The sequence below is a fragment of the Agelaius phoeniceus genome, chromosome 2 (assembly GCF_051311805.1).
Source record: "Agelaius phoeniceus isolate bAgePho1 chromosome 2, bAgePho1.hap1, whole genome shotgun sequence".
Taxonomy (NCBI): domain Eukaryota; kingdom Metazoa; phylum Chordata; class Aves; order Passeriformes; family Icteridae; genus Agelaius; species Agelaius phoeniceus.
Window position 1 is genome coordinate 30,776,871 of NC_135266.1, and position 27,584 is coordinate 30,804,454.

General features: G+C 42.7%; 1 protein-coding gene across 6 annotated transcripts in view; it reads right to left on the bottom strand.

Moving 5' to 3' along the window:
• Positions 1–27,584, bottom strand: part of NPAS2 (neuronal PAS domain protein 2) — a 105,786-nt gene that overhangs the window by 33,077 nt on the left and 45,125 nt on the right. For all 6 annotated transcript variants that reach the window (XR_013180869.1, XR_013180868.1, XM_077173412.1 and 3 more), the window contains exons 2-7: positions 20,715–20,768; positions 15,766–15,914; positions 12,494–12,585; positions 9,092–9,181; positions 3,118–3,238; positions 1,994–2,107 (exon numbers count right to left, since the gene is read on the bottom strand). Coding sequence is in view for 4 of the 6 variants with exons in the window: in XM_077173412.1 (XP_077029527.1) it covers positions 1,994–2,107; positions 3,118–3,238; positions 9,092–9,181; positions 12,494–12,585; positions 15,766–15,914; positions 20,715–20,768 (620 nt within the window). In the remaining 2 variants the exon portion in view is untranslated. The remainder of the gene's footprint in view (positions 1–1,993; positions 2,108–3,117; positions 3,239–9,091; positions 9,182–12,493; positions 12,586–15,765; positions 15,915–20,714; positions 20,769–27,584) is intronic.

Here is a 27,584-nt window from a genome sequence, read left to right on the forward strand (position 1 = left end):
AACCCAGTCCACCCCTGCACCCACCAGATGCTTGGAGTTGTTTGTGCCACAAGTCCCTGTGCCAAAGCACAGGTGCCTGCCCCCAGCCCTTGGGTGGCTTCCCCAAAGGGTGGAGCATTCCTGTGGTGCTCACTTGAGCTGATTCTCCTGTGCCTTGCTCAGGGTGCAGCAGGCTGGTGCAAGGAGCCCAGTGGATCCAAGGACAGCCACTTCAGGGGTCTGCACCCTCCTCTGGCTGCTCACCCTCTAAGCCAAGGCTATCAGCTCCCAAGCAAACAGTGTGCTGCTGCTACATGTGAGTCCAGGACACTCACTTCCACCTTTGCTGGGAGGCAGCCATGGGGGTGACTCCCAGCCAAAGGGGAGCAGTGCTGGACATGCACTGGTGAGGCATTTCCATCAGGCTCTGCACTGTACTGGCAAAACTAAAGTCAGATGGCAAGGGGGCCAGGAGGCACCATCTCACAGAGCCAGGTAAGGCTGCCCCTCTCTGTCAACCAGAGGGTCAGGCTGCAGCAGAGATGGGAAGAAAGTGGAAGAGACAAAATAAAGTGAAGATTTAGAAAAAAGTGGCACAAAGGGGGAAAAATGTGAAGAAGAAAGCACATGACTTGTTTGAAAGCTATTAAGATGGGGTCTTTGGAAAATGATTTGGTGTCTTCTGAAATCAATATGTTCCCATTTAGTTTCTATGCATTAAGCTAGGGAAGATAGCTGTAATGTAAGTTTTATCATTTTTCTGAGAAATAGCCACTGATGAAATAGCTGGGATGTGAAATACTAACGGGTAAGGGGGCAATATTAATGTCACACTAAAATAAAGGGCTGAAAATCCTTGAAGAAAATGGATCAGAAATTCCCCTGGTAGAAATGTATCCTTATGAGTCAGCACCTGAAATCCGGTTTCTGCTCTAGAAAACAGAACAGCTTGGTGTGCGCGTCTGTCAGGCAGGCGCATTTCACTTCATTCAAACTAGAAAGCATACAGGCAGCTACATTTTTCAATACAAATAGAGCCTCAAATCAGATGGCACCAAACAAGAAATACATATCTCCATCCTGCACGTAGGTTTCTATTCTAGTCATGTGGAGCAAAAACAGAAAGTTAAATGGGGACAGGGACATTTTTTTTCACAGCGTGGCGTGCAGTTTTTGGAAAGCACGGTGGGGAATTTTTTTGCAGAGGATGACCTATTTGGAACAATACCAGCAACTTTGGAAATGCCACTCTGGAGTTCAGTCAGGCAAGTAACTAAAGCAAACTTGGGCAGGCAGAAGAAGGAAAGGAATAAAAGAGTATTTCATTTCTGACACTAATGGCCGTGCAGCAATCTGTTTGTTAGAGAACGGGTGAGGTGGAAATCTGCTCTTCACCCTTTGAAAGATGGTTTCCCTGGACTGACTGTGGTGCATTAGAGACTATGCTGACTGCATGTCTTCCCTTTTTTTTGGAGAGTAGTGGGTTCTGCAGTGCTGGAGAGGAATGCAAAATGGCAGCTGGAGAGGGAGGTGGGTGGCAGTGTCCTCAGCCATTCTGATGAAACGTGGCACTGCTGCCTTTCCCCAGGATTTTGCAGAGAAGGGTAAGAAGACAGATTTGTTAGGTTATCAGTTCTGGCACGGAATTTGTGTTTAAAGTAAACCAGCAGATAAGGCAGCAAGATTATAATTTTGCTAATAGGTGGGGCCTTAGCACACAGTATCAGTGAGCACAAATAAACCCTCATCTAAACCTGTCATTATTTGCAAACTTACCCCGAGTCCAGGATCACTGCAAGTGAAGGGCAGTAACAAAAGCAACTAACACAATTTCACTCATCACATGTATTCATCCAGCTATTGCAACTCAGCCATGAGATCCGTGAGAAGCAAAATTTATCCCGTAATGTTAAAAATAGTTCTGTCAGTTAAAAGCCTGTCTTGTTCAATGGAGCAATACTTAAATTTTATTTTACACAGCTAAAGGAACATTTATACAACAATTAAAGCTTACCATTGCTGTAAGACCGAAAATTTCCTACAAATTTTATGTATTCATATGTTGGAAATTCCTTTGGGTTCAAACTTCCTCTCAGAAGATGACAATAAAACTCTAGTTCATTGTCAGCTGGATTGTTAAAAGAAGAAGAAGAAGAAATAAATATACTATTTCAGCTAAACACAACCAATGGTGTCTTCCAACCCCAATCTTGCAACTGGCAGCACAAGAGCAGCTTGTTACCTGTCAGGAGTCTCAAACACCAATGTGCTATACATTGCAGGAGCAGAGGCTCTGCAAGAAAGCCTTGCAGGGATGCAGGTTGCTCAGCACTGTGCCCAGGTGTGACTGCAGCTCGGGGACAGCTTTGAAGGCTTGCCCTTCTCTAACACCACCTCATCACAGGAGCTACACAGCCACAGCCTCAGTGCAGCCACAGAGAGAACTGGGTTCTTCACTTACTGCTTTTATCTATTTAGGCTCCTCACAACTCACAGCTGTTCTACATCCTGTGTTGGAAAACTATGCTTAATTACCTAAAAACATCTATTAAATTAACTCTGGCATATTAGCTATCAGCTGCAGGTTTTGTACGATACAGTAGATTGGGCAGCTGTACATCTTACATTATTGTGTCATTTTTGGTTTTCTGCATCTTACCTCCTAGAGTGAGTAAGGCTGAGGAAGTAAAAACATTTCCAAGGAAATCAAATTTCAATTGGAAAAAGAATTACAATAGTTTTAGAGGTATTTTTTGACTGTAAGGCAAACCAAAAGTACTCCACATTAGCTGATCTCTGAACAACATCTTACTTGAACAGGCTGAAATATCAATTAAGATGTGATTTGTCTCAGGCGAACTCTCAATTTCCATCAGCTAACCTATTTTCCTTAGCTGTCTCAAATGATATGATATTTAATAATTAACATAACTGCAAGTAGTCTTAGCCTAGTAAAATAAAGGCAAAGAGTTTCATTTAAAAATAGAACCAAAGGGTCATTCCAGGTGGCAAGATCTTTTTGAAAGGCTATGAACCTAATTTTTTTATTGCACATCACATAAAAAACTCTTTCTGGGAGCAAATTTTTTATCCTGCCTGTGCTTTTTCATTTACTAGAGAAGATAAAATGAAACTTACTTTTTAAGTAATCGGATGAGGCAGAATCTGTCATAAGCATACAAGAAGATAACATCTTATAAATTTCTGAGTGTTCTTGTTCTGGGAGGAAGTTTAACAAATTCTGATCCAAGACATCACACTGCAAAGAGAAATAAGTTTTGAGACAAACAGAAATATCACAACAAGCAACACTTGCAGAGATGTGCAACAATTTGTGGTACAAAGCCTGTGGCATTTGACAGGAGTTTCCTCACTGATTTCCAGGTACTCTAAAACAGAGGGAGAACCTGTTGGACAAACTGAGTGGCCACTTTTCTGTGGGCTGGTCATCAGATTAAGTCTCAGCAATCAGCAATATTTGATGTTTCTCAGAGACCATCAGATGCAGCAGGTATGTCCATGCAATTACATGATGAGACCTGGGAGAGGGCTGGAAAAGGGTGTCTGGCTCCCCATAGTGATACTAAGCTCCATGCGCCAGCCTGTTGTGGATCACTGGGATTTGTTCTCTCCCTGAAAGAGCCTGACTTGCAGGAGCAGTGAGGCTGAGAGTCACCCTGAGTCAGCCAGGTCAGTCCCAGATCAAGCCCCTTCCTGGGGGAATCCCCTCAGCTCCTGGGAAATGCCCTTGGGGTGGCAGGTCTGGTTCCCCACTTCCTGCATCCTGGCAGGTGGGAGCAGGGAGAAGAGGACTTCCACATCTGGACATGACTTTACAGCAGTTAGTCTCCTGGGAGGGGGACTTCACAGTGCCACCAAGTCCTCCCTCTGGCCAGCCATGAGTTGAATATCCATGTGCCTCCAGCCCCATGATCAGCTGGCTTGAACCTGAAATCCATCCAACATCTAGGAACTGAGATTTGGGAACGGAAAGAAGAGATGGATTTGTGCAAAAGGCCATGGCTGGCTCAGGGTGGAGACAACAACAAGTATGTCATGGGCTGCCAAGAGGAAGGTCTCCCTATGCCCAGTGTGGTGACTAACCCAACAGAGTGCATCTGAAAGGAAGCATGAGAGAAAGTGACCCTCCAATGGCATCAACTTACATCTGTCCCACTTGAGACTACCTCAGGCTGAGCTGGCACACTGACACAGCTTTGTGTGTCATCAGAGCAGCTTCTATCAGACTGTACAGTCATGCTGAAAACATGTAAGCTCTGTATGAGACTGGCAAGTTATTAACCATCATCTGATTGTGTTAAGATTGTGCTTTGGCTTCCATCTGCTTTCTATTCATGCTAGCTTTTCTGTGTGGAATTCCTGTTTAGAGTGGTGAAACTCATTGAGCAGACTTTAAAAATCAGTGCTATGCTTTATACACACACCTTAACAAGAATATATCACTTTAGATGATTCAGTTATAAGTATTATATATGTTGTGAAGAATACTCAAAAGTTATTTTTGTGACCTTAGTTTATATCTTAGTAATGTGAATCCTACTGATACAGTTCGTGATAAAGGTTTTTTATGTATGTATAAATACTTACATACACACTTCTATATACACATACTATACTTCACAAAATATAGTACATTGTTTCATGTAATTTTTTTTGTGCATATGAAGAGAGAGCCTTTGACAGGAAACTGCACCGGTAAGTTCTGTTCAAGGCTTAGGTGTAATCTCAGAAATTATTTTTTTCCTGTAAATGATAATGATACCACCAGGTTAATTAGTCTCCCATCTACTCTGCAGTAACTGCAGGAAAACTAGATGTGAGCCATCACCACTCCTCTAACTGAAACATTTTGTCTCCATACTGTGACCAAGCTCCAATTCCAAACTCTCACCTCTTGCAGAGGTCTGGCACACCAGTAAAACAGTGCACAGAACAGAATTTCTGGATCTTGTACACATCAAGACTTCAACAATGCTTTTGAATCAATATGTCAATCCAGAATACATTGCTAAGTCAAACAAAGAGATGGAAGCAAATATTCCACTGTCTCACTGGAACTGTAGAAAATGCCAAGCAAGCTATTCATAGCTAATTCTGCACCAGACTCAAAGAGCAGACACCTGATGCCATGGCAAAAAGGTAGGTGGTAAAACAGATAGGCTCTGCAAAGGGATCTGGACAGACTGGATCTGGAAAGACCTGAGACCAACTGTATGAGGGTCCAACAAGGCAAAGTTGGTCACAACAACCCCAGGCAGTGCTACAGGCTGGGGGCAGAGAGGCTGGGAAGCTGCCCAGTGGAAAAGGACCTGGGGGTGCTGGTCCACAGCAGCTGAACATGAGCCAGCAATGCCCAGGTGGCCAAGAAGGCCAATGGTGACCTGGCCTGTATCAGCAATGGTGTGGCCAGCAGGAGCAGGGCAGGGATTGTGCCCTGTACTCAGCACTGGTGAGGCCACACCTCAAATGCTGCATCCAGTTCTGGGCTGCTCAATTCATCTCCCACTGAGGTGCTGCAGTGTGTCCAGAGAAGGACAACAGAGCTGGGGAGGGGTCAGGAGCACAGGTCTTACAAGGACCAGCTGAGGGAGTTAGAATTGTTTAGCCTGGAGAAAAGGAGGCTCAGGGGAGACTTTATTATACTCTTAAAACTATCTGAAAGGAAGTTGTGGTGATGTGGAGGTTGGTCTCTTCTCCCAAGCAACCATTGACAGGACAAAGGGAAATGGACTCAAGCTGCAGCAGGGGAGGCTCAGGCTAGACATCTGAAAAAATTTCTTCATGGCAGAGTGATTAAGCATGGGAAGAGGCTGCCCAGGAAAGTGGGCAGAATCACCATCCCTGGAAGAGTTCAAAAAATGAGTGGGCATTGCACTTTGGTTTAGTGGGCATGGTGGTATTAGGTCAAAGGTTGGACTTGATGATTTTTCAGGTCTTTTCTGACCTGATAATATTGACAAAATTTGACCATCAGTGATAAAAATGGATCAGTTAGAGGGGAATGGTTTGCAGCTCTAATTATTCTGCAGTGAGCAGTTCTTTGCCACTGACTGAGACAGCCAGAGTATTGCTGAATGAGATAGGCAAAGCAGACAAAAGATAAACTACAATGACTGTGGGAAGACTTGTTAGATGGACTATGTTAATGCACAGTTATGCTGCTAAGCCTGGAATCTACTCTGCATCTTCAAATCTATGGATCCTGCTAAGCAAAGCTTTGGAGTATTTACTCCTGAAAGCTAAGGCAGGCAAAGAACACCTTTGCCTACATGGATGCTGGTCGGTTCTAAACACAATACATCAAGTTCTGCAATAATGGGATGCATAGTTAAAATATTTGTGCAGTTTCAACAAAACAGCTGTACTCCAGAATGGAACTCCTTCCTCATAATTTCATTGCTTTTATTGTGGGGTGGGGGTAGTGGTTAGGTGGAAAAATTCTAGCTGCAGGGAGAAAAAAAATCAAAGGATCTAAGCAAACATGGTGACTAGGAAAGGGATGGTGGAGGGCTGCAAATGAGACAGATTTCTTTCCCATCAACACAAGAAATAAAGACAGCTATGCACTGGTGTGCTGGGATTTGGCCCCTGTATGAACCTGTATGTCCTGTACTGATTCCCACTGCTGCCCTGTAACAGCAACACAGCATGATTAACTTCTGCACACTGTAAGGTGCCATGTCCTGGATTCTTCCACCCTGAGGTTTGCCTTAAGCACCCAACACAGCAGAGCAGCTCCTTGAGTTTCACTGGGTCACCCCTGAGGAGAAATCTCAACCCTGCCAGGGACCTTCTGCAAAAGCAGGCAAGAAGGGACAGGGAGGACCCTTCTCAAGAGACTGCATATTCCTGGAGTCACAGTGTACCATCTGACTGGCAAATGCTGAGTTGTGATCAGATTTCAATGAGTTCACTTCAGTTAAGAGTCATCCTTACCATGTGAGCTTGACCTCTCCATCTCAACTAACCCTATGAGTAGTCTCCAGACCTCATTAAAAAACATCTAGATTTACAACAGGGGAAGTTTGTGTCTGAAAATTCTCCATGGAAGTACGGGAAGCTGTGTTAAAGAGAACCGGATATATTTGTTCTCAGCACTGGAACTTTCATGATTTTAATGAAAGAAAATACATCAGTTTTCTTAACAGGAGCCCTCAGAGAGCCCTGCTCTGCATTCTGCACAGTTTTGCATTCCTTTCATTGTACAAAGCAGAAGATTTTCAGAGTATTTTTTCCCTGTTGTCACAGAGGAGAAAGAATTGGTACTTTGTCCCTCAACCAGTGACTGAATTTAGCTTACAAATAGATCCTCCAGGTAAACAAAATAAGGCACATAGATTTTCCAGATAGCACTCTGATCAGTTTTAAAACTTAAAAAAAACAAATGGCAAGGGCAACAGAGGACTAAAATACCCAGTGTGCACCTAGAAGCACCCTCAGCTGGGCCCCTGCCCATGGCCACAGAGATTTGCCAACCTGGGGCAGGCAGAGGCCTTTATTCCTTGCTCAGTTATGGCCTCTGGGATGCTTCCTCTGCATGTGTGGGCTGGTGGGGCTGTTGTTAACCATTACCACTCCAGCAGCTGCAGGAAGGTCTGCTCCACCTCCAACCCAGTCAGGCTGGTCCCTGACTTGGACTGCCCTGTGCTGCTTCTATGCCAATAAAAAATAATGTCCATCTTTATCCTTATTTTGGGCTGGATACCATGTCAGGTTATCACACAAAGCATGTCTTTGGGAGAGAAAACCAATTTAGGTTCTGATGGTACAACTCAGGAATTGTAAACCTGAATCTATCCATGTTCAGTCAGGGCTTCAGACTTCAGGCACAGGGTCTGAAATGTGTTTTTCTGAAGAGGAATACTTTCCCTCAGCAGATCTATCACCTCCACTAAGAATCAGTATTTGAAAGGGATACCAATGAAACGTCCAAATGATGAAAGACAAGGAAATTTCATGGAAATCAGTTAGTGTATGAGAACTCCACAGCCTGTGTGTAGGACAGAGCTCTCCCACCCCGAAGTGAAGAAAATGTCAGAAAACAGTCAAGTACTGGTCTTCTAAGCTGTTGAGGATGAAAGAAAACTGAAATAGATAGACTCAGTTCAATCTGTTGTTGCATAGCAATATTTTTGCATTAACCAGGAACTGCTCTTTCATCAAGTTCTTTTGTCTCAGAAGAAAATAATTTTCCTTCTTATTCCAGCAAGGTAGTGTTGTGAAATACATTTGTCTGGGTGGAAAACATAACACATATTTGGTGAAAAACTAAATGAGAGAAAGAGAATTGTAATTTTCTTAAGAACATGGCAGGGGGTAGTACAATAATGATTTGGCAGCTAATTTTTTCTCCTGGGCATGTATTTATTTGAGACCAGGGTACTAAAAATGAGTGTGAGGATTAATCCATAATTATTGTGCCATTTCTCCTAGAGCAGCCTTAGCAACAGGAGCAGGGTTTGGAGCGGTCCCTCTCCCCTGCTCCTCCAGCCCAAGCCAAAGCACAGGAGTGCCTCCTGGAGCAGCACACAGACAAAAGAAGCTGAGTGTACTGAGCATCGGCTGCACGGGTGTAGGGTTGCACCCAGCACTGGCTCCACCAGCAGCTCCTGGGAGCAGTGTGCTCCCCTTGGGAAAGCACAGGGGAGCTGCAGGGAGAGCTGTCAGCAGCCTCCAGCTCACTCCAGATTAAATGGGGCTTTTGTCCTTTACCTCCCTGGAAGCAGAATAAGGCCCTTAACAAGCTCCTCACTGGGCTGCCAGCAGCACTGGTGCTATTCTCTGCTAGCTTAGAAATCAGAGATGGAAAAGATCAGCCAGGTCACCCTGTCCCTCCCCTGGCCAGACTATTCCTGCAGAGCTTTTTCCATTCAAGCTGAAGTGCTTCATAGCAACAAAAACCTGAAGGATATGAATCAGACAGAGAGAGTGCAGAGCTGAGCAACAGCAGCAGCCAGCATAATGCAGGGACAAACTCCCTCACCACATTTTCAGGAAAACACCACCCCCAGCACTGTTTTACACTGCTCCTACAAGTGCAGTGCCCAATTCTACAACGTGTAGTAGAAAAGGCAGTGCCAGAATTACTCACCGGTAAATGCCCCAGAAGAGGTGTGATGCTGTCAGACACATAGATGATGCTTCCACCTGTGGTTACTGCTATAATGAAGCCATCTAATGCCTAAGGAAAACAGACAAGTGCAGAGTGCTTCAATAGGAATGAGTAGTGTAAACAGGACATCTCATCATGTATTGATCAAAACAGTTTGACTTCGGCACCATATTGTTATCGAGTTGTAGGAATGTTATCTCAAGTTGCAGAACAGTAATTCTCTGATTTTACAGTCTGATTTAACTTTTACAAGACTCTTTGTAGTCTAGTAAAACCTACTATTGAAGCAACAAAGGGCTCACAGGAACATTTCATGTCTCAGTTTTTAAATTAATCACACATTTTAATAATGCAAAATGACTAGGACTGGATCCCTTGGAAGTTATTAAAATGAACATTTGAGCTCTGTGTAAATATCAAAGGACGATGAAAGGATGCAGTCCTATCTCAAAACGGTACTTCTCTGCAAACCCCATAAATCTCAGTTTGTATTAATGTAACATTGTATATTACTGGGCTTTCATGTAAGTAAAAGCAATGCAAATGATCAAATAATCCTTAGCCTGAGTTTTAATTGAGTGATTTATTTTAAAGGTCATGGTATTAGATTACTCATTCCAAGACAAATTCACCCTTCTGCAGAGTTTCTTCCTCACTTTGGTCCCATCTTGTAGTAAGCCCCTTCACTCACAGGACTGAAGGGAAATGTCAGCCTTATCCCCACCCTCTGCACAGGAGCAATTTCACCTTCAAAGTGAGTCTCTTCTTTAGTCTGAGCTGCCAAGTTTTGAGCTAAGTTTTGCTCACAATTAAACCTAGGTGGATTTTGAGATCTAAGGCAAGATTAACTTAATTTTTTGGGGGATTCTCCTCAGAGTGAAATAAAGCTAGAAGATCTTCAGATCACTGTAAGGAGAACATCTCAAAAAATTAAGACACAACAGTAGGTGCTCAGATAATATATTAAAACCTTCCCATGGTCATTAGGGAGTCACCAGTGAGGCTCCCAACCCTTCAAGTGGAGCAAGTCTGGGTCCTTCCTGTCAGTTCCCCGCTGATCTGGAATCTGTTTTGCCAGCAGTACTTGAGCAGCAAAGGCCCTGCAAGCACAGCTGAATCAGAGCAGTGTTTGACAATGCTCCAGGGGCCATACCTGCTCAGGAGACAGGTGTACTGCAAACAGCCTGACCAGAGAGCCACGGCAGCATTACAAAACCATACCACAAATCCAGGCCTGCCTCCAAGCCAGACTTGCAGTTGATCTTGTAAGCCACAGCACATCCTTCCCCCCCGCTGACTTCAATAAGGGAAAGAATTCTGAGAATACTGGAAAATGCTAATTGTTAAAAAAAAAAAAAAAAAAAAAAGAAAAAAAAAAGGGAAAACACAAAGCCTTGAATAAAGACACAAACATATGTTCCTTTTTCCAGAGAATGCTGAGCACCCACAACTATTTAAGTCAATGGGAATCTGCTGGTGCTTCAATCCTTTGAAAAGCAAGTCAATAACTTATACCCCAGTAGAAGAGTGAGTGTTTAGCATCTCTGAAAACCCTCCAGCTGCTATAGTTAGTTTGATTTTGTTAATCTAGGTGCAGAGAATATGTTTTTCTTTAGTGCAGTACATTCAAGCTGTTTTCTAAAAAAGCATGATAGCTGTTAACCCATAGAAGAGAGCAGTTGTTTTACAAGGCAGTTGGATCGTGCATGTTACTATGGTGAAGGTTGTTAGTTTTTAAAAAATCAAGTCTTTATTTCATATCCAATGCAAATTACACACAGTGACTCATATCAGAGCTTTGTGGTAAAATCAAGTTAATGTGTGCATACATAACTCTGTTTTTATTTACTTGCAACTGGACATTCCAACATTTAGAGAGAATTTTCATCTTCAAAGGTTTTACTATTGCATCAGTCCTAGACAGACAAACAGAGCCTAATGCCCACTGTAATTTGGTGACAGCCTTTTCAATGTGGTAAGAAAAGGCCATTTTCAGGAAAGCTGATATATTACTGCAGTCAATTATGCCTTGAGTCTTTTGAATTAGTGCTCAGAAAAAACCCTATCCATCTTTTAATAACAGGATGGGAAAAACTTCAAGCAGTCTTGTCCAAATGCTAATAAAATAAGATTAGTAGAAAGGCAAAATAGCAGGGAATGATGAACATCTGTCACAACAGGACATCCCAATACCCAATGTTATCTTGAAGGGCATGGAAAATCACAGTAGCAAGAAGGTGATTTATAAGCTGGGAAACCAAAAGTGATTGTTTTAATCTAAAATTGTGTAGCATACAAGTAGAATCAACAAAGACCCAACCTGTCAAAACAACAGTCAATTTACTGCTATCTGAGGGACATATTTCAGTGCAGATTGAAGGAGTTATGTGTGTTAAGTTCCTGTGCACAGAGATGGAAATGGGTGGTTGTCAGAGCAATGGGAGCAAAGTGTCTCATAAAACTAGTCCAGGGGAGTCTCATCACAACAAATTGCAATGGCCAAAGGACTGCCAGCCTCTGGGAGCCAGCAACGTGCTCCGGCTTTATGCCACTCCTTGGTGGTGAAGTTGTTCCCCACATCCTTCCCTGCCCATCACCAGAGCCTGGATCATGTGCCACGTTCACACCATTTGTGGGAGGAGAAGCTTGTTCTCAAAGGACACTGTGGGGCTATGCAACATCTCTGTGTTTAGTACAGGAGAAGACCCTGGCTAAAGGCAGTTCTAGCTATTACTGAGAGAGAAAAATGCATTCTAGCAACTCATTTGCTTTTCATTTTGAATCTACATAAACACCATTGCATCGCCTCCCTTCAAATCCCAGCTAGCATTAAAAGAACCTATGCTATAATTGAATAACTATGATTGGAAAATGCTAGAACAAGAGATGTTTGATAAGGGCCTTGAAAATCAGAGTGGAAGTACCAACTGTATCAAGCCAAGAGGAGCTGTCAGGCTTTATCTGCTTGTTCAGCACCTAGCACTAGAGGGATGCGACACCACTGCATTTCAGGTGCTAATCTTGCATAAATATTAGATGTTAACAATTCCTTCCAAGAACAGGAGAAAAACAGCCATGTGCCCTTTACCTCACCTCTGTTTGTAAAAAAAAAATAACCTGTGATTTGAATCTTTGCCCTGAATTTCTTTTCTTGGGAGTTGCTGCACAGCTCTGCAGGCTGCAGCAGCCCAGCGCAATGGTACTGCTGAGAGGGAAGAGCAACAGGTGGGGACTTTACCCCAGTGACAGCTCTGCTTGATGGTCAAATACAGAGTTCCCAAAACCTCCTCTTTTGGAACTGCAGATGACAGTTTGTTCTAAATGCATGGGCGTTTCCGTGAGTGCTAGACAAAATTAGGAAAGGTGTATGTGCATGTTTACCTCCAACATCAGCTGGGTGAATTCTTCATTGCTGAGAAATGAAGGCTTCCAGTCCTGCTGAATTTCAGAAATCTCTGTCTGTGCTGAGACTTCTAGACAAAGAGAATATTTACATCTTTAAAATTCAAATTAACTTCTATCTTGAAATATTACATATGAGTTGCTAGGAAAAGAGAGAAATAACCTTTGTATTCAAAAATTGCAGTTTTCAAGCCTGAAATGTTTTCCTCATTTTTTACTCAAGTCAACTTGTACTGACTTCAGTGGGGGCTTGTATTCACAAGGCTATTGATCTCAAGCAGCATTACAGGGTATTGATCAAAAGATAAAACCACTTTGCATGAAATTAAAATCAAGGCAAGGATTAGCATGTGTCCAATTGCTATTTACAATTTATAGCTTCAAAATCAGGATGCTAGAGAGGCTTCAGCCTATAGCTTCTGTGCTGAACAGAACAGAAAGAAAGCTTCTTCAGAGGAGCCCCAAAGGGCTGTGACCCCAAACTGCAGAGCTATTGCTCTGTTTTCCAAAAGGAGAGCGAATCACAAGCATTAGCAGCAGCTTTACACTGGTGCTACTGCCACCACCCTCTCTCTGCCTTCAGCCACATGGTGCAGGGTAGCCCAGGAGAAGGAAAGGAGCACCAGCATCTCATCCCAAATCCTGTCTGGAGGGCAGGGTCCCCTGTGCTGCCAGCCCATAAGGCCCCAAGAGGAGATCTGCCCCACTGTTGTCCTATCCTGACCCCATGGCAGAGGGCTTGCTCCAAAGGGCTTTCCATGGAGGAGTGCAGATACACCAGGATGACAACTCACAGCTTTGCACTGAAACTGGGGACCATACTGGATAGCTGGTTGCACTGTTAGCTCTGAGTCAGACAGGTTTCTGGGGGTAATTTACAGAAACTTGAGCTGGTTTTGTAGTTTGCTGCTCATTTTGCTTCTCTAGGAGGGCTCCCTCACTCAGGTCTAGTAGTGAGGGGATGGTGAGCACAGACTCTTCTCTTTTCAGCACCTCCTGTTGATTAGCACTTTAATTAATCCTGTTGATTAACACTTCCAGAACATGTAATACTCAATGCTCTGCATTCAGAGCACATAGGTATACTGGCCAGAGAAACACAAATGAAAAAATGATACTAAAGACAGTAAATTTCTACAAGTGCCAGTGATTTTTGTCACCAAGAAAGAAATCAAATCCTCTGTTCAGGCTATATTAGTGGAGATGCAGCCATTTGCTCCTACCAGCTCATTTGAGTTGCTTTCTGCACTACTGGGGGATGTCACTGGCAGCACGGCAACTCTCCACAGCCCCCATGGTCTTACACACAGCTTTGGAAAGGAGACTAAGGAAAAAGAGTCCATCAGATTTTTTTAAGTTGTTTCAGAATATAGGATACTTTCAGCAGATCTGTAGCTTGGAAAAGCCAATGTACATGAAATGGTGAGTGTTGAGAGAATTACTTGAGATTTGGGAGATTCTGTGGATTATAATGAAGGAGGCTGTTTATGAAGGAAAAAATCTGAAAATTTGCCTTCTCCTATGTTATGACTAAAATCTTGGTTTAGCCTACCAAATGGAAGGGAACATGACTCAATAAACCAGATCCAAAGTACACTGAGGATAATCAACACTTTTAAATGCTGATGCTTTGTATTATATTCTGTGACTACTAATCTGCTTTAAAAATAGATAACATTTGCTTTTTTTAGCCAGTGCACAAACCCCAGTCACATTTTGACCCAATTGCTGTGGAAAGATTTGTGACTGTTAGCTTTCCTTCATTTAGCTGTTTCTCAAGGAAAAGCACCTTCTGGAGTAAATCATTTGGACCTTCAGCTACATTTATACACTTATTTCAAATTTCAGGTGATCTTTCTTTGCTCAGATTTATAATTTAGCATATTCACATCTTCCTGTGCCTTGGGCAGCTAAAAAAAAAAGGTGAGTTATTAGTATAATTTAAAAAAAAAAGTGTACATAACTATTAAACCTTGAGATGTCCTGGTCATCCCCTCCTATACAAACCATAGGTTAACAGTTGGACTCATTGCTCTTAAATATCTTTTCCAACCTAAACAAATATATGATTCTATCTTGTCTGTGTCAAAAATTCATTTAAGGAGAAATTGCACTCTAATGCCAGAACCATTAAAATTATTTCCTCAGTAAGATCAACATCTGTGACTCCATTCTGTTGCAAGTCATGATATAAGAGTTTTATTGATCTTTCCTGTTACACCCAGAGTTCTCCAGAGAGTGCAGGAAGGAGGTGTTGGATGAGCCAAGGTAAGCCAGGTGACATAGTGCATCATCCTGTGAGACCCCTTTATGCTTTCTGGGACCAGGGGCATTCCCCACAATCACCCACTGAAACCTCTTCATCATAGGGGCAGAGCAGGAGAGGCCCAGGCCCATTTTAATCAGTGCCCTGATTTACAAGGGAGGAGCATTCCAGTTGACCACTACTGGTGGATGTCAAAGCATCAGGAAAGCCACAGTGCACATTCCCCCCTCTGAGCAGAAACTAGACCAAAGATAGTAGATCAGCAAGGTCAGAAATCTCCTCTGCCCTCTGTGAAGGTACATTTCTAAGGGACTTAACTGTCTCTGGTGCAAGCATTTAAAAAAATGAACTCCTGGCTTTCTGATGCTGAACTTGACTACTGCAACTGTATGCTGTGCACATAGGATGTAGCTTCTGCTTGTGCAAACTGGGTGAAGCATGTCAACTATCTCTGGATGCAATGTGCTGCTGCCAGCTTCGAAAAAGGAGGGATTTTCTGGTCTGAGTTTTCTACTCAACGTGGAAAATTGAGTCCTGCACAGTTCACTGAGGAGCTGGGGTGCTGAACAGATTGCTTCCCTGCATTTTTTCTGCAGAGAAACTGGGGCAAATGCTTTGTTCTTCTGCTCAGAATATTGCAAATTTCAAGTAAGGGAATCTTCCCTCTGCTCCCAAATCTCTCTTGTTCAAAGCATCTGTCTGCTTCATGAATGCTGCAGGGCACTGTTGCCGTCCTTCTCTCATCAGCTGCCTTTTGCCCCTTCTCTAGCAGGTTGAGAGTCATCTTCAACTGAAGAGCAAACAAGGAGATGGATTTGGGCAGCACAGTGTCTGCAAATGGTCTTTTTTGATGAGGTAGGAAAAAACTTCAAATACCTTATGTTGGCACTTTTAGGTCCCTCAAGCCATTCTGATAATCATTGAAGGAAACAAGATATTACAGTAACTGTCTGGCAAGTGCATGAAGAGCAGCACTAAAGCTTACCATTGTGTTTCTGCAGAAAGCCTATGACTTTTTCCAGCACAGTGGTTTTGTCCATTTTGCGAGTGTTGCCTGGAAGCATGGAGCTGAGCTCTTTGATGAGAACATTGAACTGATCACGCCTCTTCTTCTCAGACTTGTTACGCGAAGCCCTGTAGACAGGGGAAAAGAAACAAAGGATGAGCAGAGCAAGAAGGAAAATCATCATGTACCTGCTCTTTGCAATATGTTTACATAAAATCAGCTTGGCTGCACGTGTCAGCATGTGAAGATTGACACTGGACTCCAGCAAAGCTGCAGAAGCAAGTAGGAGGCAACAGTTCCCACCTCCTGCTCTTGTCTTTGAGCCACCTTTAGTGCCCAGCGGGGAGATGGAGGCTCTGCTCACTCCCCTGTGCTGCCTCTGGACACTCTGGCTGAGCTTATCAGGACAGCATTGAGATTGTAGGTGAAGGAGCTCTGTCCATCTCCCAGACATATGTAGGATCTTAAAAATTCATGCAGTCTCTGGGGAGGCACTCAGAGGGAGAAGAAATAGGAATACTGTGACAACAGTAAAACTGTCCATAAAGAAGAAGAGTAGAGACTGGATCATACCCATCTGTGCAGTCTTAACAGAAGAGAGGGATCCCAGTCCTGCAGCTGTTGCACAGGAGCTGGGTTGATCTAGAAGGACTTGCCCACTTTGGTCACAGGTGCTCTGCCTACCTCCAGGCTGGCAGAGAAGAATCAGGATATTGTCTTCCAGTCATTGAGATCAGAGACCTGAGTAGAAGTTGCTGCAGCTCCTATCTGGTTTAGATGCCACTTTGTTTGGTCTCCTTTCCAAGGTCACAATGACAAGCAGGAGAGAGGGCATCAGCATGGATTGTCTGAGGCTGGGATGCATTGCCAGACTTGGGGTCTTGGAAGTGCCAGCAGTGCTTGCCCTTAATCTGTGTGCCACTGGGAAAATCAGTGCCAGTGCCCCGATCTCTAGGTTTAAAACAAAGACTCTACAGCTTTCTTCACCAGTCTTGTCTGTTTAGATTGCAGATTCCTCAGAGAGAGACTGCTTCTGATGCTGTGTTTCAAGAGCTCAAAGGAAGAAAGGATTTGATTTCATTTGGGGTACTTTGGCACCATCATAATACTGTCATTAAGGCTGTTGATAATCTTTTCAGCATGCGCACTTTGGTTTTTTTTAACCCTATGCCAATCTGTACACACACATTTTCTGACTTGTTCTCATGAATACCACAACTGTTTGACTCAGAGATTGTCACCTGGACTTCTGTATCCATGTGGAAATAGAAATAAGTATAGCCCAGTAGGTTTGTTTATTCTTCTGAAAGGTCCTCAAGCAGATGAGATTTGCCTTGTCAATTATGCAAAGACTGAAAAATCTGGTTACATGTAGATGGAAAAAAAAAGCCAAAAGGCCAGTTCTCACTCTGACTTTTTCAGTCCCAGCTAACTCTGCCGTGCCTCAAAGCTGGTCTGGATGCACAATGCTGAAAGTCAGAGCAGAATTTAGCCCAGCATCTACATCCCCTGCAAGGACCAGCATGGCAATAAACATTTTCAGCAGAGAAATCACTACAGAGGCTTCTGGATGTTACTACTGACAGAGGGGTAATTTTTGTTTGTCTTGCTCTCAACCCTGAACACACTTGGAGATACGCTGGATAGAAGCCAATGCTTGATTATTTTACAGCTTTGAACACAAGAGATTGGGTGGATACTGCCTGACTGATTTCAGCTTGCTCTTATTACACTGCAAAAGGCTGTCAGAACAAGATGTGAAAAGCTCCAGCCTTATCCTCTTTCTCTACAGTTCAGGGCAACATTAAGAATATCAACATTTTACTTCCTCATAATTCAATCCTCAGTTCATTTTAAGCCTAAAGAGTCCAGATTTCCCTGAAAATAAAGTAAACCACCAGCTGTCAATAGGGAATGTGTTGCTTAAAAAAAAGGAAAAGAAAAAAAAAGAAAAGAAAAAAAAAAGAAAAAAGCCTTGACAGAAATATAAAGTATCTATTTTTAACACTTGACATTTTATTCACAAAGGAAATATAAAACCTCCTCTAGTGGAAATAACTCTACCAAGATATGAATCGATGATAACAGTCAAATTTTGAAAAGGAAAAAAAAAAAGAGAAAAGATTGGAAAAAATGATAAAAACTATCCCTGCACAGTTGAAAATACTTTGTTTAGTACAGTTATAAATGCATGAAGTAACATAGTTTTCATCACTTCCCTTTGAAGATTATTTTCTAGCCTTGCTTACTTCACTGCTAGGGCATACAATTACAGTAAGCCCAAACAACCTCTGTCTTAATTCCATACTACTTGTCCTAGTTCTCCTCCCTCCTTGCTACTCCATAAAGATTACAGCACATTCAAGGGGAAGGAGGAGACACAGTATGAATAAAATCAGGATTTTTAGTGAATACAGTTATTTTTAGTGAATACAGTTAAAAGCAATACAGAACAGCCTGAACTCAGAATGATCAAAATCAACAACTTAACAGCCATTTTTATTCTCTTACATATATGCTGCTTGCTGTCTTAGACAGATACTGACTGAGTAATAGATACTGCATTTTGCTAATTTACAATGAAATGTGACTTTACACTAAATTTCAGATTTCTTCTGGCTGTCCAGTGGAGTGTGTTATATATGCATCAATGCAAGTAAATGTACCACATACCTTCACTCTTAAATTTACTTTTTATTTCAGTGGAAAATGGCAGATAGTAGTCTTCATGATTAAGCACTTTCTCATGGTTCACTTCAAGCTGGTTTTGGTTGGAATTTGGAATTCAACTGAATTGTAAAAAAAGTATTTTAAAATTATATAGTATTAAAGTAAACTGAAAGAAGAGCAAATAGAGAAAAAAGTGCACAAAGCACACCTTTTCTTTAAAATTAATAAATATCTAAAACCAAAATGAACCTCATCCAGCTCCAAAGAACTGAAAAGGAAACCACGGTTTCTGATCTGAGAAGATCAGAAAACCTCATACAGGTCTTCAGTGCTCCCAACTGTGGTGCCATCATACCCACATTTTAGTCCTCAGGTTGTCAGAGTGAAGTTGTGCCTTAGGGAGTCAGGTGATGCAGAAGGGGGCTCAATTTAACCACTGTTCTTCCTGATCTTGGCCAGATATTAAACACCTGGCACAAGGGTGGGAGTGCAAGTGCCTCTTCTCAGGAAAGGATGGATCCTTTTTTCATGTCTGTGTAATAAAACCTGTAGGTGCCTAATAAATTGCAGCAGATAGACATGGTGTGGATGTGTATCTCTCCACACACCTAACCTGAGAAACTCACCTCCTGGCTTGAGACCATCCCAAAAACCTAGGCCCAGAAGTTTTCAGGCTCACCTCCTTTTGACCAAGAAAATAAAAGGAGAGAACAATTTCCTGGGCTTTTTAATCCCCTCTGGTGTTTCTCAGCCCTGAGGGACCCAGCCCTCATACCACATAGAAGGAAAAAAAAGCGTGTCCCTTGTGGTACAGGACAGGTTAGAGTCCTCAGTTTACATGACATAGCAGCAAAATATTCATCAAATAGCTTCTCCTAAGCTTGACTCTCTCTGGAAGAAAAAGCTGTAGCTTTTAAATGAATCTGAACCATTTCAGTATAATGTATTAACTTTAGATCTTCATGAAGCATCTCATGATTTCAAGCTCGATTTCAACTTTAGCTTTATTTCTAAAAAGCAAAATGAACTTAAATTACAATCTGAAGAAGCGGTTTCCTTTTCTAATTTTGAAAGTTTTAACTTTTTTATGCACCCTGATAGAGGCCTGCCCCAGGGTACGACAAAAATTCCTTCTGGGAACAAACGGCATGAAAACCATACCAGATGGTGATGACAATTGCCGATAGCGAGGATACATATTATCCTATTTTTTTACATATATGCATTCATTTAATGAATTTTTCTTTTACTAGACAATTGGCACACAAATATCTTGAAGATGATCAGGCCTTTAGCAGGTGAAGCAGTGCTGCAAGGTGGGCTCCTTTCTGCACCCTCCAAAAGGAAGCAAAGGGGAACAGCTGAGCCTGGCTGCAGCCTGTGCTGACCTATATTGGTGAAACAAAGCTGCAGGGAGGGAAAGAAGCAGAGAAGGAATCAAAAGAGATGAAACTGGATCAACTGCTTGTGCCTGGACTGGAAATACTCTCATTAGAAGGAACCAAAGGGAAAAATGTGGGCAACCTCTGTCTCTCTCTAAAGTAATTAAACTGTGGGCTGAGGCATTGATAACCTCGAATGCTTCCAAACTGCAGATGCCGGTCAGCTCTGACAGTCACTAAGAGTTTCATTGCCACAGGTCTTCTGCCTTGAAACACACCTTTTCTCTCCCAACAAAGGGTTCACAGTGAATTCCCACCAACTGGGACTCAATGGAGTACAGACTGTATGTGAATATAGGTTTGTGCCAGTTTAAAGCTGACTTTTCGTGGTCTTTCTCTGCTCTGAAGGTAACTTCTGGGTGTTTTCATTGCTGTGAGATAGGCATTGATGAATAAATGAATAAATGACCATTCAATAGGGAAGAAACCCCACTTTTCCTGTTCTTTTTCTTTTGCAAAATGTATTTAAAGAAAAAAGAAAACCACGACATTTTTGTACACTCTGGAAGCTCAGATGATGTATTACAGTGGCAGAAGAATGTTGTTGGTGCTTCAGTTCTGATGTTCTGCAGTCATGTGAAGAAAATGATCAATGCCTTGGCTTTTTTAACATTTTCCACAGGAAACACTGCTAGGTTATTTTCTTCTTACAGTGCAGCCAGGAGTAGGAGTCTGTGAGATGGCAGTTTTTCAAGTTGTGCCTGACTGTATTTTACTCTCTTGCTCTTTGATTAATTGATTATGGATAAAACAGCTTCTGCAACAACAAGCAGCATCAAGCTCATCACAGAGAGTTATAAAAGAAAAGATACTCACCTCTTTGCCCTGTCTTTCTCATCTTCATCCATTAGATTGTCTAAGCAGTTTTTTCTGTTGAAGGAATGCAAGAATCAGTATGAATTGCCATTTTTTAAGCTCTATTTGCAGGTTAATCTCATAGTCACTCTATTTCAGTTTAATAACACTGTGATGATATCCAGGTCAGATAAATATGTCAGCAGTGCTCTATGCCACATTTTTTGATTTTAGGAAATATCCATTGTGGGTAATGTTATTCCTGAGCATTATGCTAGCCTAAGGGTCTCCTAGGCAGGGATCAAGGCTCCCAGGCACCACGTGGTGCATCAGCACAGTACAAAAACAGCCACGGGACACTTCTTGGGGATTTTTTTGTGTGGCAGTTACTCTCTGCAAACTTGTAGGCTGGATGAGCCTGGGGTGTGCTCAAGTTGAAAAGCATTTTCATTGCCCCCCATGTTCCCACCAAAACCATCTTCAGTGCAAGAGCCAGCATCACTGATGCCTTTGACCCCTCTGCTCTTCCTACTGGGAAGCTCTTCATCCTCCTCTGTGGATCTTGACCTAAAGCCAAATGAGATGGTAATAACTCTACTGAATTACACCTCAAATTCAAAGTGTCCTTATAAATCCCACTGTCTAAGCCACACTAAAAAACCCTCTTGCAGCCCAGTCAGACCACCTGCCCAGCCATGCTGTCACCAAGCACAGGGACTGTCCCATCCCCATCACTCTTTTTGCTAATCTTTACCAAAATGTTGTGACCTCAGCTTTGTAGTACAATTGCTCCAGCAGTGTGAGCCATAAGGAGAAAAGGGTAAATTGGGTAAATTAAGTAAATTTGTGTAGGCAAGGCAAAGGGAAAAATACAAAAGCAGCCCAGCTGAAGGCTGAGGGCTTCAGAAGCAGTTGTCACTAGCTCACTGCCCACCCTCCTTTGACCTTATGAGACAGTGATGCTTTATCTGTAACCACTTCAGCCCTGTGCTACTGCACCTCTCATGGCATCTGGCACCCCTTTAGGGTACAAAATCCATGTGCTGCTGCATCCCACACAAATATTTTCTGAAACAGCAGCACAACGCCACTGGATATTGTCAAAGCCTCATTTTCAAAGCAGAGGTGTAGTGATAGGCAATGATAACACTCTTTTTCAGCAATCAATGTTTCTCATTTAATGAGTCCTCAACATGCAAGACATGAATAAAATTGGAAGGGAGGAGGAAGGAAGGTAATTGCTAGGCTTTATTTAAGCCCATGTTATTTTCCACATATGAGTCACACATAAATTTGCCTGTTTAAAGAACATTTTATGAAAAATCCAAAGTGAAAACTCAACAATAGTAAAACCAGTGCTTCTGTTATTAGTTCTCTTACAGCAACATTCTACCTGGTCATTACTCAACAGTTAGCTAAGAACACAAAACAACCCCATAACCTTTTATCAAATGAGTTATGAGGAATTAGATCCACTGGTCACTGATTGGAGGGTAAAGCTACTACTTAATGACACTCAGCTCTTTGATGAAGGATAAGCAGGAAATATGAAGGCCAGGGGACTAGTTTTTTCAGTCATAACTGATGAATTTAAATTGCTGAATTCCCTTACACAGAAAAACCTAACAAATAATACCAAATAGATTTTAGAATTTTTTCAGGTATTTGTTTTGACTTGCACAACAGCCACAGTCAGCCATGACTTTTGACTTGCAAGTCAGCCAAATTGTAATCCATATTTTGGACTAGGAAAATGTATAAGGCCAGCAAAATTCTATTAACCAGTGTTTTACATATATTTTAGGTGTTAATTTTCTTAGTCCCATAATGAAACTGTTATCCCAATCACTCTGTTTTCAAATAATTCAGGCTAAAATGCAGTGACAATATTCAGTGTGTTTTGTTGTTATTTGTTCACTTACTGCAACCTATGCTATTCAAGAATACAGAGGGCATAGTTTAAATGGCAGGATTAGCATTCAGGATTTTGCAGTGTTTCTTGGCTAAATCTTTGCTCACAATCAGCAGGATGTTAAGGGGTATGAAGGGACCATGAAGATCATCTAGTCCCAGTGGACACCTTGCACTAGACCAGGTTGCTCAAGGCCTTATCCAACCTGGCCTTAAACACTACCAGGGTTGGGACATCCACAACCTCCCTGGGCAATCTGTTCCAGTGTCTCACCACCCTCACAGCACAGCACAGCACAGCACAGCACAGCACAGCACAAAATGTTCTGTTGCATGCACACTTGTTGAGTCTAGGGTATGACAATGAAAATGGAGCAGTATCAGCAGCAGAAGTCACTCTCCATGAATCCCTACAGGTCTTCCTCTGGCTGTAAGAGATTCCCAATAGAAAACAGGAATACAAGTGTGCTGAGTGGCTGTGAGGAAGGATGGAGGCAGATGAGACAGTCAGTATTGGTGCTGCTCAGCCGTGGCTCTTTTGGAGAAGCACAATGCACCTAATGAAAGGGGCTTCCTACAGCTGTACCCCATAAACCATCAAGAAGAAATTACACTGCCCGGAAGCCTCTACTCTTGAGAGAGAGCAACAGATCAAACTGGTCTCTTCTGCCAAGGATTTGGCTAGATCTGTAAAGAAATTCATGGCCAGCTTCCAGTAAACAAGGTTTCTCAGTGACTGACATGAAATTCTGGACCTGCTGTGCTGTTGTTAGCATGAGACAATATCTAGTTGTCATTTTGCTTCTGTTTGCTCACATGGCAAAATCTCTAGAGCATCATAAGCATTGCTAACAGGGTTTGCTAGTACATATGTATCACATGAAATTAAAACTGTTTTCAACAAAATAGACACATCAGAGTATACAACTGCTGCAAACTAGTATTACCATTCCCCTCCAGAGCCCCACAGATGCTGCCTTACACCTTGATGGAGAAACCCATGTCAAGGAGTTTAGGTATGTGCTTAGTGCAACCTGCTTGCTTTATTTTATTCTCCCAATCCCTCAGCTGTGAAGGTCCCAAACTGCAAACTGGAAACCTACTGTCTCTTGATTTAGGAGAAAATTCTGACTCATTGCAATGATGGAGGCAGGCAGTAAATACCAAGGCTCTGTGCCACGGTTCCCCTGCAAAGAAGTGACATAAAAAAACAAGTGGCACAAGTACTTCTCAAACTGTGAAGAATCCTTTCACAATAAGAAAGGGAATTTGGAAACCTATAGGTAAGAACACCACATGATGTAACTCCTGCTGGCAGAGTATTTAACAGTGACAGTTACATTTGGAGCTTCATTAGTATCATCATTATCATCAAGGAGTGAAGACTATCACTCAAAAAGATGGGAACTACTTGGAACGAGGAGGAGAAAGCTCACGTACTCCCATCAGGGAGGAACTCATACAAACACACAGAAAGACATATATCCACAAGCGGGGAAGAATGGCATTTTGGAAACAAAAGACTGGCTAAAGCTGTTAACCATGTACCCCTGGCTTAGTTATCAGATGCAGAATTATAGCACAAACATCCCCCCTACATTCATTCATACAATGAATAGTTGCTTGGGAAAGAAGTAATTCAGGCAGAGTGCCAGCTCGCTCCAGGGACTCTCTGGAAGAAAGGTTGCACATGTTTATTTTGATACAGTCTATTCCCACTGGACACAGAGCTTGAACTATAAAAAATCATCTGGCACTGATCACCTTATCCTGTGCTAGAAACATGTTTTTTATTGAGCTAAGCTACTGCTTTTCTGGGCTGGTGAGGTTGGTTTCACTCCTTCCTGCCCTACTGCTCATAAGGATATGCTGTAGACACTTGAATACAGGTAATCAGTTGTTGATTTCCCACCAAGTTGCCACAAGTCCAGCTAATAGTTTTTACAAATCTGACTGATATTTATCAAGAATTTTAAATCATATTCATTTAACTCAGCAGAATTAAATCAGAAATGTAAATTTCTTTCAGAGGTCCTGAGATGTGCCTGGGGAACATTTGTGAGAAATCACAGTATTTATGCTTCCCTGGCCCTTATGTCTGGCAGCTCAAGGAAAAGACTGGACTTTTCCTCCTCTTCCCTCTCTAGCAAGGTGGGGTGTTTGCCTCCATCACCCCACAGGTTTGCCTGGGTATTCCACCACTTTTCCTGTACAGGTATGGTCAGCCCTGGGGAGAGGGATGCTCCCACCCACTGCAGGCATACCTGAGCCTTACACCTCAGACCTCACCCTCAGACCACTTGGGATGCTGGTACAATGCAACCAATCCTAATTAAAGATGATGGTATTGCACTTGAAGAACAATCCTCTCAAAGACAAGGGATGAGCAAGGCTTGTATGGAAAACTGGGATGCTGGGATGAAACACCTTGAACTATCCTCTGACCTCTGTGAAGACCCTTTCCAACAGCCGCTGTATTGTGAAGGAGGAAGAAACAGAACAACAGGGTAGGCATGCTCCCATGCCTTCCAGACACATTGCTCAGCCTCAGTTTCTAGGCACCCACTAGCACAGGGGACAGTGTAGCTTGGTCACTGTGCTGGCATTGCTGCCAGATCCCCTGCCCAGGGATGATGAACCAGGTCTGATGGGCACTGTGGTTGGTCAATGGCATCATCCCATGGGTGTTCACAGTGTGAGTTAGATGGGATCTGCCCACCCTGGGGAGCACCACTGTGGCTAGGAACTCCACCTGCTTCCCCTCACCTAAGCAGAGCTCTGAAATGAATCACACTAACAAGTGAAGTATTCCCCTTCCAAGCCCTGCTGGAAAGCAAAGAGAAAAATCAGCAAACGGGAAGCAGCAGGAAAGGTCACAGAGTGAGAAACAAGAAGTGACCATCTGACCATTTTAAGCATCTTGTTTCAAGCTTCTGTAACATAGATGAAGCACTCAGATATCCCACCAGGAAAGGTACAGTGTGAACACACAGCAGAAGGATTTCTACTCAACAGATTCACAGACATATCAAACTGAACTGTACCACTCTATTCTCTTTTTTTCAGATATAAACTTATGAATTGTTACAAGAACATGCTGGAGTCCATAATTAAGTATGACACATTCCTAACCATAGCAATAAAAATTGATTTATCAAAATGTAAACCGACTAGCTTTTAGAAACCTTAAGATAGTAAAAATTCGCTTTCCTGATGATATACATGGTTATTTGAGAAAGATACGTGGCTTTTTAGTGGGAGAATGGCAGTCTGGAGTTACCATGGGTCATGTTATGCTGAGATTGTTATGGGAATTACTGTTTTCAGGAGTAAAGAAAAAAATCCAGAAGCATTGTTAAGTGTCCAGCTTTAGAGTTTTTTCCTAACAGTGTATAGCAAGGTCTTCCTGCATTCAGCAGGTTACTACATTTTGTTTACACAAGAGATATTTAGACCCTTCAAAAAAAGAAAAGAAAACTTTTTTAGGAAATACTGAACTTCATGAGCCTCAAGGGCTGTTTCATGTTTCATACATATGTGTAAAATGAATCTTTAGATGGTGACAGGCTTAAAGCAAACAGACATTAAAAACAATCCATATGTGGACAGTAAAAAGAATAGAATTTGACAGAAATTAATGCTCCCCTCTTCTGAACTGGGGATGATAGGAAGATAGTTATAGATAATAGAGCTGAGTAGTATGAGATTATGACGAATAGAAATAAAGGCTCAGAGCATATTCTGGTTTTATTCTGTTTGGTGGGAAGGGGTATTATTTTCCACATGTCAGAAACCTTGCACCTATTGCCATGTGCTAGACCCTTTTCCCCCTCTGCCTGGTGCCAGCTGCATTTTGGGGTGTGCAGCCTGCGATACCTCTGCGATCCCTGTGTGATTCACATTGGTTTAAGCCAGGGTGAGACAGATGACGTCAGCAATGCTGGGCTGGAGCGTGGCCAGGGTGAGAGGCATCTTTTATCTCTGGCTTGTGATCAACGTGTAAAGTTTTGTGCAGTGTTTGGATCTCTGATGAAGATCAGTACATACATGCTCATTATCTTCCTCACTGCTGTTGTTACTACTGAATGACTACAGCCATTCAGACTTGAGTGCACAGGCTGTGAATCCCCATGTTCAACCGCTGCTCTGCTCTCCCCTCGCACGGCTGGAAACAGAAAGGCAAACAAATTAAACTAACATTAATCAGCAAAGACTGCCATCTGTATAACTCAGAGCACTTCTCCGCGTGCCCGTCCCCTTCCAGCAATGCTAAACAGGATTAGCCTTCCGTGGGCGGATGGGGAAAGTAGGTCAGTTCGGTAACATTGCTGCGTGTGATGAACGGAGGAGGATGTGACTGCAGTGGTCTACTGGCAGCCCTCTCGCCTTCTCTATGAGCCAGGAGATGAAGCACCTGGGCTTGTCATGGGGTGCATGAGGTGGCTCAGACTCTACATCCCTGCATGGTGACACCTGACAATTCTAGCATCAGGGGTTTGGCAAAGCCCGGCTGATGCACTGGAGTTAGTGCATTTCAGCAAGGAAACTGAGGCACAGGGCAGCTAAATGCTTAGTTATTACTAGTTTGTGTACAGCCAAATGCTCATCAAAGCTTACACATAAGCCAAAGTGGCAAGGGATGGTAAATCACCTGGTGGAGGTATTGTCTTTCTGCATTGACTTCATTGGGTATGTAGAGATGGTGACAAGAAAGCTAAAGCTCATTTCAAGTGAGGTCTGCAGGGCATGACAAGGGCAACAAGAAGAGCTTCTGCTGCTACATCAGTAGCAAAAGGTTGAACAAGGAAAATGCAGGACTGCTGCAGTACTGGAGGTACGTGAGGAGGTGAATCAGTTACAGCAAAACAGGTGAGGCTAATGCCTGCTTTAAGGCAGTTTTCAGCAGCAAGGTCTCCCAGCCTCCGTGCTGGAGGCAGGGGCAGGGAAGAGCAGAAGCACCAGCAACAGGTGAGGATCAGC